Raw genomic sequence first — 13,003 nt, 5'->3', positions numbered from 1 at the left:
AGGCAAGTTATTGAATACAGAGCCCCCTTGGGATTGTGTATCTATAAGCCTATCAAACAGTTAGAACACAGATTCCTGACAAAAAAAAGGTCGTAGGCCTAAATGTTCTTGAGCTGCCAAGAGAGGCTGGAAGCTCTATCCCTTTATTTAGTGTCTTACAGACTTTTGAGAGGAGATCTGTATCTTTCTTACTGTGCCATTTGAGTCCAGTATCTCCACCAGTACTATGACCTGGGACCTAAATCATCTTCAGCATAAATAGAACAGAGTGGAGGATTATGTTTGTAATCCTATGCTTCCTAAACCTCTGGAATAAACTTCCCTGCAAGTTGAGGCTCACTGTCTTCCTTTTAAACATAAACTAGGTAACTGGATAGGTATCCACAAATTTACTGCAAGATTGACTAGAATGGTTCTCCTGGAGAAAGAAGGTACTGCTTGATGAGAGTACTGGCAAGATGAGACTGGTCATTGAGACACAGTGCTCTTGGAATATCCACAAATCTGGAATCTATGAATTTAATATGTCTGCCAGACCAGAAATGCACTTCTAGAGTTTCTGCACTAATCCCACGCATCTTCCCTCAGGAGGGGAATAGACCTAAATCCAGACTTAATTTCCATGGAATTAACTTTCCACCACTTTTGACAGATTTTTTGCCAGCAGGAGATGATTTTAATGCAAATATTGGTGAGTCTTTTGTTAAATATTTTCAGCAAAGCTCTTCAAACTGTAGCCACAAGACATGCTTTGGGTATTATTCCTTTAGCAGTTTTATTGAGGATGTGTAACCATCAAGTGGAGATGAAGTTTGGCCAACATTGCCAGCTTTTTCAGAGACCTTTTTTTGTCTGTATTCATCCTGTTTTGCTATTTTATATGTAGTATTCCCATATCCAGGAGTATGTTACGTTCCATATGAAAGTCAGAGGTCTATATTTGATACTTTCTTGGTTCAGTATAAATAACTTTAACTTGTGACATGTCATCAGACCTTTCTGTGCTTGCTGGATGTTGAAATTAGAACTTAATACACTGTTTGTGTCTGTGTGTAGCTTTACTACTATTTACTTTTTGAATTCTTTGGTATCATCCTGTTAAGCCTTTATCCTCATTGCTGCCACTTTTCTTGATGTATTGGTCCGCCACCCTAGCAAACCGAAACACCGTAGCTGTTTACCCTTAAAGTAGCCTGTGAAATATAGTTGTATGGTAGTAGTGTCTTGAACACTAAATCTCTAAAAGACATTAACCAACAATAAAGCTTACCAGTTCATTTCACATATCAATGAGCTAATAAGTAAACCAGTAACCACAAGCATTTAAAACAGAATAATAAAATTCTTAACTTGGAAAATGTACTTGTATACTCTAATATGCATGCATATTTAAACTTCCACGTAGAAAATACAATTCAGATGTATTTAAACAGATGGTGTACAGTAGAACTTTACCTAACAGCTTCTTTGGCCCTAGTGTAACCAGTATTTAAAGAGATGTACTGAGTTTCTATCTGCTTCTGACTTAGAAGTTCCAACAGTGTTTGCATAATTCCACAGATAAGTGGAATCTGTTTTGAGCTCTTTTTCAAGAAGCGGACTACTGTACACAGTCTAGCAGTAAGATAGTAACGCCACTGGCAGTGTCTGTCTTTTTTACTTGGAGTGTCCAGGGCAGCCTGCCCTACTTAGATTTAAATGTAGGGAATACGCTTTTGCTGCTAAAGTATTTTAGCTTCAAGGGGAAGTAGACACTGTAACCTTATGCATATTTGAGAAACATATTTTTTCATTTCCACCAGTTTTGCTGCCTTTCCATTTAAGACAGTTTCACACAGCACCTTTACATTTTTTTAATTTACGCATTTTATATCTTTTACAAAAATGAAAGAGGAGGTGGTATACCACTTTCTTTTCCCTAACACCTACAATATAACCTCATACTCAAACACTGTTCCACAGTTCTCTAACACCGAAATTCTCATGTCTTTTCTAAAAATAAACACTTCCAAGAGGCTATACATCATAGTTTTGTATGTACTCCCTGGCAGTAACATACCTATTCTGGAAGAGATCCTTCCTTGGATCTCTAATACAATCAAAAATGAAACCATCATTATGGGAGATGTCAAAATTAACTGTCTAAACTTCTGCTCTTAATTTCCTTCCTCTAACATTAATCTATTTCAATTCACCCAACTCATCACAACTCCAACAAGTTCAACATAAGTAATAAGGAAGGTTCCATCCTAGAGTGGATATTAGTCAGTGATACAAGTAAAATCTCCACAGCAGGTACTCTGCCAAATGCACTTTGTGACCATCTCTGTGCTTTTATTCATAGAACAGTTCTGTCCATATAAAAGGAACATCATTACAAACCGATATGAAGTCTGGCCAACTTCAAACCACAGACATCTATTAGTATATTAAAAATGTTAACTGGAGCATCCTAACAATACCTCTAGATGCAGTGAATTATTTTAATACAACAATTCTAGAAACTCTAAACAGTATCGCACCTCCTTGGGTAAAAAAAATCAAAACCAAACCATGCTCAATGGTTAACTAAGCCAGCTAAAGAACTAATGCTAACTAGGGAAAAAACTTGGAAACAGTGGCTAAAAAAACCTTCAGCCGTGTTGAATTTCAAGCAGCTCCACAACCAGGTTAAAAAACAAGTAACCAAAGATAAGGGGAAAAAAAAAAAAAAAGTACTATAAAACTTCAAACCAATCACAAGCAGAACCCCAGAAAGTTCTGAACATCCATTACTTTACTCCTAAGCCCTGGTACTAAAAGCAATCCATGTCTGTAACCCAATAAAACTTGATCACAAATAGTCTCTTCAACTCTCACGTTATCAAAGGTATGTCAAACATTACTGCCAACGTTCCCCAACCTCACTGCAGCCCAATCTCAGATAGTTCTAATTAAGACAATTCTCTCCCATTCATCTTACCTCCACCTCTTTCAATTCTTGTGAGACAGCTACCCAAACCTATTCCAACTAATATCATAAAAAGACTACTACTCAAACCTACCTCCGCTGCAGATAAGCTACCCACAGAATATCTAAAATTAGCGGCTGAAGCCATTGCCTGCCCCATCAGCATACTCATCAGTAGATCCACCTTTGAATCCTGTGTTCCAGTACTTTAGAAAAAGGCACTCATTCTTACCCTTTCACAAAGGTGGCAACTCTACTGATATCTGCAACTTTCTTCCTACAGCCATCCTGTCCCCCATATATAAGCTCCTTGAAAGATGTAGTAAAAAAAAAAAGTAATCTCCGTGGTATCCCCGAAGTCTCAAAACAACCCACTAAACAAATATAGTAGGTCCAAAAACAAAACGGCGCAAGAAACTTCTCTCTCTGGAAGATTTTCAGTCCATATATCTCTACTTAATCACTGTAATCCAAGTAAAACAAAAACAGAGTAATAATTTCCTCACAAGCTTTCTAAGTGTGTGTGTATGTGTGTATATATATATATATATATATATATATATATATATATATATATATATATATATATACACACACACACTTTTTATCAGGCAAGGGAGTTGTTTATTGTGCTGTAAAACAAAGTATTATTGGTACACATGTTAAATTCACATCCCTTCCCCCATCAGTGTGACATTCGAGCTGGTCCCGCCCTACTTAGTAGCTGTCATAATAATATAACCCTTATGCACTTAAAATAAAATTTATGATGATGTTAATTTAACGTGTACCAATAATGCTTTGTTTTACAGCACAATAAACCACTCCCTTGCCTGATAAAAAATATATATATGTTTAGAAAGACTGTGAGGAAACTAATACTCTATTTTTGTTTTACTTGGATCGCTTGTCTGTATGCTTACTAAAGGATTTTCGACTGGAAACAGATTGCTTGCCTTCCTTGAATTATTTTTGAATCCTTAGTAATTCTGTACAATTATATATGTTTTATATATATATATATATATATATATATATATATATATATATATATATTTTTTTTTTTTTTTTTTTTACTTGACTAGTTTAAGTTCGCTACTTCTACTACTATTGTCTGATCTGATTAATATACAGTGATCAACTAGAGATATATGGACTGAAAGTCTTACACACAGAGTTGATGTTCTTCGTGTTTCACTGTTGCAGTCATTACTCTTGGGTTATCCTGCTGACAGGCTACCCTCAGTCAGCCAGAATTCCAAAGTCTAGGTCCGGCGTCGGTTGCTGTCGCCTCTTCCCTGACATCAGTGCGCCAGGGGTATAAAAGATGCAGCCAACACCATTTTCTTCAGTCTTTCTTGCCGCACTGTGCCCAAAGCAAAAGCAGTTCGCAAGTGCCGTTCGGCCAACTCCTGAGATTTTCAAATCCGAATTTCAGAACCAAAGTCTTCATTAAAGCTAAGTACCCCATTGGGGAAACTTTTTTTCTTGTTCCAGACCGATGTCAGACCACTGTTGAATGCCTTCATATCTTTGAAGGATACCATCAATAAAGCCCGAGACTCGGGCATAATCAAAACTTCCCTCTTTCTTGACTTATGAAAAGCTTTTGATAAGTCTTTGACCCGCTGCTTCTAAATCAGCTCTCAAAATTGGTCTCTTCCCCTCCTCTCTTAACTGGTTCTCGGGTTACTTATTGAACAGACAACAGGCAGGTAAATGGTAAAACTCCCTCTCTATGTATCTTCACAACTCTTACTACTGTTCCCCAAGGCTCTGTATTAGGTCCCCTCCTGTTTAACATCTTTATTAATAACCTTCAGTCTTCATCCAGTCTGGTCCCTCATGTACAATACACAGATGACTCTACTGTTATCTGTTCCGCTGACTGCATGTCTCATCTACAAGAAATCACTCAGCTGGCCTTTACCTCCAATGAGACCTGTTTCCATAACAATCAACTGGCATTTAATCCACACAAAACCAAGCTGCTACTTTTTACCCCAGAGCAGTTGTAGATCCTTTTTTTGTGTGAACCCTGTTTGGTTCTTTTACAGGGGTCCTGGTTTCCTTTAGAGCCATCATACATTTCCTTCTAAAACTGGTTTTGAAATCTTACATCTCCTTCCAAAACTGGTTTTGAAATGTGTCCTCAAACCAGTCCATTATTCTGCATGTTCTCTTTCGAAGGGGGTAGAGTCTGGTGGTGAAAACAGATGGCTTTTCATATGCTTAAGTCAGGCATCAGCTCCAGCGTTTTTTTTTTACTGAAGTGGGAGCACAGGTTCTGGAAAATTATCTTCTATTTTCCTCTCTCTCTCTCTTGCAGTGGGTGAAGGAGAGGCTTGGCTTATTCCTCCCTTTCTTTTTCTTTTCCCAGCAAATGAACAGTGATTTGTCCCATGGCCATTTGGCCAATGCAGCCCATTCCATCAGGGGTGTGACTGCTTGAAGAATTTATTTCATGAATGTGTCCCATTTGGTCATCGACTTACACTTTTCAGCAAACAGTACTGCCTGGATTGTGATTTTAGGAGAGAGGCCTGTTCTGATGCCTCAGTACTTCCAAAATCGACCCCAAGAACATTGCTGTGTTGGTCTGACTACTCCCTGCTACCTTGTGAGGTTTCTCTGCTGCTTGGAATAATTCTCAACTGTTAATAATCTAGAGAGAGCACCTTGAAGTGAGATATGCGAGTATTCATTATCTCAGTTTATCTGTACAAGCACTGTCTGCGTGGTTGTTTACTACTATCTAGTCACTCCCCTTAGTTTGGGTAGTCCTGTTTTCTGTCACTGTAGATGTGTGTCCACTGATAATTCTGACTTGTGTATAATTTTACAAGTGTTTTTCGTCTTTCCATGTGTGTTTACCCCATTTTGTGGGGTTGGGGGGAGGGTATGGGGCTTGACATGCCTTTAGCACCTCCAAAAGGTGGATGGCTGCCAGTGAGCAGGGGACTAGAAAATAGTGAAGGATGGGTCCTTCTTAGAAGTCAGTGGCTAATTCCCTGCAGAAAGCCCTTTCACCTACCAACCATATATCTAGCAGCTCTATATAGTTTGTTTGTGGTAGGCGCAAGCATAAGTGGCCTTAACCCAGTGGCTATTTGTGGCTTATTGCTTAAAGCGCTGCTTCATCTTGAACATTAGATGAGAGCAGAACTGCAGTGGTTTGTTCATAGCAAACGTTGGAAGATTTTGAATCCAGACAAAAAAAGGACATTTAAAGTAGGCAGTTTGGATATTTGGATGCCAATGTTTTTATTTTGTTTCCACAATTTTTTTTTAATACCCAGATCTCTTTATATAGATTTAGCGACTATACAAAGTGATGTGCAAGTTTCTAAATAAGTGATTTTTCTTTATAACAGTCTTGGACGCGGGTTATTTGATTTTAACTTGTTTTCTGATTGCAAAGGGGCTTTGTCCCTTAAACGTGATTACATGTAACTGGGTGAAAAATTTCTTTCACTAAGGAAGACATTGTTTCTTGTTTAAGCAAATTTATTCTAAAACAATGCAACTTTACACATGGAGTAGGATAGATACTGTTCTTATATCTGCTTCTGTATTAGAAGCCTTACAAAAAGTGATATAAAACAAAATGAAATAAAATGTCATTTTTTTTTTTTTAATTTTAATTGTTTTCTGGCAGAGCGCAGATAATTTGTTTCAGAAATTTTTACAATATGACAACTTTTTATGGTTTTACTAACAGTTCAGTAACTCTTAAGACTTTGCAGAACTGTTCCAATATTTATATTTCTTGGGGACATTTCTTCTTTCTTTGTTGGGGATATATTTTTGATATGTGATGTTGATGTGTTCTTAAATGCAACTGTGTGCACAGTGTTATAAAATTTGTATGAATATCCCTTTTTATTAGTGGGACCTTTGAAGCACTGGAAATTTGCCTGTTGTAGTTAAAAATTACTTGTCCTTGGCTTCATGCCTACCACTCAGTTATGAGATTATTTCAGTCCAACTGACTCTTCCTATTATATATTGTTGCTTTAAGGATTTTGTTGATTAATAAAAAATTATTATTTCCATTTTGCTGCTTATTTTATTTGTGTGTTCTGTTCTCTGTAGTGCTGTATTCACCTGGACAAATCTACTGGTTGTCGTGGTAGAGCTGGAGGGTTCTGAACAGGAAGCACTGGATCTGGTGGCCTGTGTGACAAATGTAGTCCTGGAAGAACATTATTTAATTGTAGGTGTTGTGGTCATCGTTGACCCAGGAGTCATCCCCATTAACTCACGTGGTGAGAAACAGCGAATGCACCTCCGGGATGGATTCCTGGCGGACCAGCTGGATCCCATCTATGTTGCCTATAACATGTAGCAGGAAAGTTTAAAAGAATGGATCAGACACAGTTAACTGGTGCATACAGAGCCTCAACAGCCATGAACACTTGTGCCAATAGTATCCTCAGTGGCATGTCATCGCTATCGTCAGTGACTGCCAGTGCTTCACTTCTTGACTACATCTGGCAGGCTGTTCGACCACAGAAATACATCATTTTCACCATGTGAAGCTTCAGAAACTGCTTTTAATTTCCTTAAACTGTGAATGTCTGTGTTTTAATTGCACTGGACTGTAGAGTAAGGTCAGAGTACTAGTACATATAATTAATCTAAAAATTTCTCTTCGGGAGAAGTTGAAATGTTGAAGCATCCCTGTCATATATACTGCCTTGGTACCTAGTTTAAAGAAATGGGCAAAAGGCTAGCCTGTTTACATTATTGATAATTTTTATTTTCATACTGTTAGTTAGCATGGCTGCCTTTCAGCTCTTAGTTCTTGGTTCATTTCTTGACTAGGGTGTCTTTTTTTGTGGAGTCTGTATGTCCTCCCTTTGTCCGTGTCTCTTTGGGTGCTACCAGTTTCTTCCTACATCACAAGAACATACCGTAAGTGATTTGGTGATCCTCTGGTTTGTCTGTAAGGCTACATTCAGAGTGAGAGTGGGATAATGTGTGCACATCCTGTAATGGATTAAGACCCTGTTCAGGATGAGATTCTATAGCTTGCACTCATTGGGTGTCAGGATAGGCTCTGATTTGTGCCAAGCCCCCCCACTAACACACACACACACACACACACACACACACACACACACACACACACACACACACACACACACACACCATGTACTAGATTAAATGTGCAATCTGAGAATAAATAAAGCTGCAGTATGTGTTGCCCTCTTTAATGATGAAGAGACACTGGAGAATTAGAACACCACAGAAAGGCAAACATTCCAAGTCCTATATTCCAGAAAGTTGGGTTTTTAACACTGAGTCATTTATTTGCATTTGTTTTTAGAACTGACTGTATGTTTTAACAGTATTTTAGGGACCAAGAATGTCACATGATACCCATGTAGTCCCTTGCAAGATTATTACTGTCTTGAGAGTTACACCACAGACCCTCTCCATAGTTTTCTCAGTCTACTCTTTCATATACAGTTGGCACATATCAGGACCAGAATTTAGCTGTACTTTAGAGAATTAGGAAAAACCACTTTGCAAGACATTAATGTTTAATTAGGGTTGACGACTTTGTCAGATGGTGGTGTTGTATATGTGGTGGTGTTTTTTTTTTTTTTTAAGCAAGAACATTCCAGATGTGTGCCACTAATCCCTTCATTGTTTATCCACCATGTTTGGTTTACACTGTTGGAAAACAAAACATTCATGTGTGTTTCAGATGTCATCAGTTGCTGTTCTTCAGTCATTGTTATTTAGTTCTGTGTTTAAGATTTATAATGCTTCATCAGCAGTTGCCATCCATATGCAAAAACTTTGCCCCAGACTTGCAAGCTTGCTTTTCTTTAATGCATAGGCACTTTCTTTTTCTACCGTTATGATCAAAGCAACTACATAGCCAGTTGCTTGCTGCTTCATATGTAACATGTACAGGAAAAACAAAAAAATATATGCACCATATGTTACTTGACTTGTACACAAGTGACAGTTGCAATATTAGAAATGTGATAATGCAAATTTGAGGTTAACTATGGGGCCTTTCAGTTTTGTACTAGTCTTAAACTCTTATGGACCCTAGTAGCTCAGTTCCTCTGGAGAATAGTGAAGTATACCTTTACAGTAGTGCATTTGTGATGTTATGGACACTTTTTTTCTTATCCTACTCCATGAGGATTGAAAGAGAAGCTACCGTGAGCAAGTCAGATCAGAGTTCTGCGACCTGTCGTATATTACTTGGTCGAGCATGGAAAGACTTCTTAGACGGTAAAATCCAGAAGGTGCTGCTTTCATAACTGTTGAAAAAGTGGAACCAGAGACACTTGACTAGAAGTGACTAGCCGTGCTATGTCTGCTCCACTCGAGTGCACCGCGTCTGTTGAAGCATTGCAGATGCAGTCATTATTTCGCTGTACTTTCTCATGCAGGCGTAAAGCTTTACCTGTGAGAAGTAGTCCCGTTCACACCAACTTCTCTTGTAATTATGTACAGAATTCACTTAACTTATTGAGACAAAAAAAAACATTTTCATCAGTGGACTAACAAGATACTTCTCACAGAAGAGTGACTGAAAGTTATTTCAGACTACCTAATGCAAAATTTTAAGGTTGTAGTTTTATAGTAAATTTATTAAAAATGTAAAGTTATGGAAAGCAGTGTAAGGTTTTTGTATTGAGATGTTGACAGTACTTCATATAGCCCTGAAAAGTAAAGGGTGAAAGAAAGCACATTAAATGTTTTAAAGTGAACTTGTTTGCAGTGTGATGGTTCTGAAACTTACTGTTTTCTTTATGTAAATTTGGTTAAATTACCTTGCGTTGTAACACCTTTTTTTTTTGTTTGCTTGGATTCGTTGGGACTCTCTTTGACAAGGTACACCTCCAGAAAGTCTTCCTCTGTTTTTCCCCTTTGTTTGACACATAACAAGACATGTTAATTTCTGCCTCTATACAGAGATTGATGTCTTACTTAGCTGTCTAATAGTTTGGCATGGGACTGTGTATGTGTGTGTCTCTGCAGAAGCATAGCTAGGACAGGACAAGTGCTGTGGCTACCCAGGCACAACCAGCGCTGTAGAGGAGGTGTGCTGATCATTCCCTGCAAATCAAGTGGTGCGATCGCGTTTGTTGGGTGGCTGTCCACCTATGTGTGAAAGGCAGTACTGGTGTATATTTAAGTAGATTGGAATATGGTTGAATTGATTTGCATGCTTTGTGTTTGTGAGGAACTATAGCAAGGAGCTAGTGTGCATCTCGGGTGTTTACAGTTAGCGAACTATGGAAAATCTGTTTACTGTGTAAAACATAAAGGTCTTACTCTGGAGGACGACGTTGTTTTGTTTTGTTTCTCAACAGATGGAATGGGGGTGCCAATTAGGTGATTGTTCTGGGTGGTGACTGAGCCAACTACAGCTGTGTATATCAGTATTTAAAGTTATGACCCCACTAATTAGGGCAAATAGGTAGTAAAAGACAAGTTAATAGTATGTGTTTTCATTAGGTATCAGTACCTTTTAATTGCTATGGGTTAATATCTTCAACTGTATGTGGATTGTATTAACAGAAAATATAAAGGGTATAACCATAAGCCCATTGATTTGACTTCAGCAATGTTTCAAGCTGTTTGGAGACTTTCTCTGAGGTTGCATACACGGTTAAATGTTGCCTTGTGGTTTGCAAAGGCGTCACCATCAATGACTCCAATCAGACATCCTTTTTGTTTAACTTACTAGGTTTTCATCAGTGGTGGATAATTTTAGAATATTTGTAATGTAAAGAACATTTTGTTTCATTTTTTTCTGACCAACTTATCTAGATGGGAGTTCAATAGAATAGGCCAAAAATGGATGTGATGGATAGATAAAGCTGATTTTTAGCAAAGTCTCAACTATTAAAAATTGCATTAGTGAATCTCCTTTATAGCTTCTTATCGATCAGTTTTGCATTTTATCTCTTTCAGTATATTTATTTATCACATCACTGAAAAAAAAAAATCTGCATTTTTTTGTTGAAGATTAAAATTAGTGTGATGAGATGATGGTTAACCTTTGTAAGGTAAAATGCTTCCAGACATGTCTTGCTACCATTTCCACCTCACTCTGCAGTTGCAGAATGTTTTTTTAAACCTTGGAAACTTGTTTGGTACTTTACATCGAACCTTTGGTACTGGATTGCTGTCCACCATTTTTGCATCACAGAAGAAAAGGACACGAGTGTCTTGACTTTTTCAGATTTGAGCATTCCTGGAACAATGCTATTAGTGATGATCTTTGCAATAGCATTTTTGTTGCAGTATTCTTAGCATTTGGAATTCCCTGCCTAGAGCAACCCAACGTCCAGCCAGTATACCAAAACCTTAGGTTGCTTTAATGTACGCTGTATGTCACTGTATGCTCCTTGCCTAGTGTAGGGCAGAAAAGTGATGCCCAAACGTACCATCCTCAGAATTTCTTTGCCAACAGACCAAACACCATCTCTTGATCGTCTGTCTGAATACCTTCATTCTGTTTCTGGTTTCTGAGCCGTTACAGATAAGTGCCCTGTTGGGGTTTCTTTTTTTCTTGTCTTTTGGTTGCTTCTGGGATTTCATGTCATCCAAGAAGGGTAAATGCCAGTATGGGAGACAGATTCCCCATAAAGACCACCACGAACCGTATTTATTTTGCCTTGGTGCCTCACATGACCATATGTCCTGTTCCATCTGTCAGGCTTTTGTACCAAAAACCCTTCGTAGTAGGCTTTCTTCCTTAGTGTTGCATCTGGAGAATCAGTGGCTTAAGCATCTCACTAAAGATACTATGGAGGGAACTTTCTGACCTGAGGGTCAGTCGTCAGGGAAGAAGGCCTAGGCTGGAATCTTCCATTGTCCAGCCTCTCCCGGATGTTTCTTCTGAGGCAAGTGAATGCCTGGAGGTTTGTCTGGCTTTGTCTGATTCCTCTGCCATGACTGGGTTGGAGGCTAGCGGGGATCCTGCTTTATGCATGTCCAGTAAATCTTTGCAGATGTCTGTTTCAGATGTTCAGGGAGAACCACGGTTGATTATTTCCAAGGGGCCTAGGGGTGTTCCTCAGATTTTTCCAAGGGGCCTAGGGGTGTTCCTCAGATTTTAGTCAAGGAAGAAGTCCTTACTGCTGTTATTGAATGCCGTCCTGGGTCAAAGCCTTCAAAGTTTTAACATGCAGATATCCCATTAAAGAAAAAACAAAACACAAGGATGTTTCTCCTGCCCCTATGGTTCTACAGAGTGAGTAGCAGGCCTTCACTCAGGGTTTGTTTAATGCTTTGATGGCATTGAAACCTTTTTAGTGGTCTCTGTTTCAGCTCCCCATTGGTCCTGTACTTAAAATACCCAGGGAACTGGATTCCTCTGAGGGAGTAGGTGGATTTTGATGAGGAATCCATTGCTTACTCTTCTCAAATTCCTTCTTTGCACAATAGGTCAGAGGACGGGGAATTTGCCTGTCCTGATTTTTTTTTTTGGTTACATAATCTCCAGGCTAATGGAGTTTTTTAAATGGGATTGTGCTCAGGTCTCTGAGATCATTAATAGGTACTATGAGCTGCTGCAAATGGAATATTCTAAACCTTCTGCTATTCCTCCTGTTTTGGCTGCTGTGTTGAATGCTTTTTGCAATGCCTATAAAGCTCCTAATTCTCAGCCCCCTGCTCCCAAGATACCCGATAGGTTTTATAAGGCACCTGAGGACTGTAACTTTTTGCACAAGTATCTTGCTGCTGACCCCTCAGTGGTGTCTTTAGCCTCTGACAAGCCCTCTCAGTTGCTTCCTTTGCCCATGTTACTGCCTTCTGATAAAGATAGCAGAAGCATGGAAAGGCTAGGTAAGAAGGGTTTACACCTCAGCTACCTTGGCTTTTAGGGCTATTAATTACCTAATCCATATGTCCAGGTATGTGTTGGCTGTCCTATCTCAAGCTTTTCAGGTTATTTCTGTTCTCCCAGACTCTGAGGTTAAAACTTCTATTCCTTCCCTGTTATGGACATCTTCATAGGTGGTTCATCATTCCATCATGTGTAGTTATGATGCAGCAGATACTTCTTCT

General features: G+C 38.7%; 1 protein-coding gene across 1 annotated transcript in view; it reads left to right on the top strand.

The window, feature by feature from the left end:
- The window catches only part of LOC122793692 (disco-interacting protein 2 homolog A-like), a 2,141,448-nt gene extending 2,131,758 nt beyond the window's left edge, over positions 1 to 9,690 (top strand). Inside the window, exon 36 of the mRNA XM_044061912.1 lies at positions 7,046 to 9,690. Within this exon, the coding sequence (XP_043917847.1) occupies positions 7,046 to 7,298 (253 nt within the window). The 3' untranslated portion in view covers positions 7,299 to 9,690. The remainder of the gene's footprint in view (positions 1 to 7,045) is intronic.
- Positions 9,691 to 13,003: the final 3,313 nt, after the last annotated feature.

This window comes from Protopterus annectens, chromosome 2.part0 (genome assembly GCF_019279795.1).
Source record: "Protopterus annectens isolate FY-2018-M chromosome 2.part0, PAN1.0, whole genome shotgun sequence".
Lineage (NCBI taxonomy): Eukaryota > Metazoa > Chordata > Ceratodontiformes > Protopteridae > Protopterus > Protopterus annectens.
The sequence above is the reverse complement of the archived record's forward strand: the minus strand, read 5'-3'. Positions and strand labels throughout refer to the sequence as shown.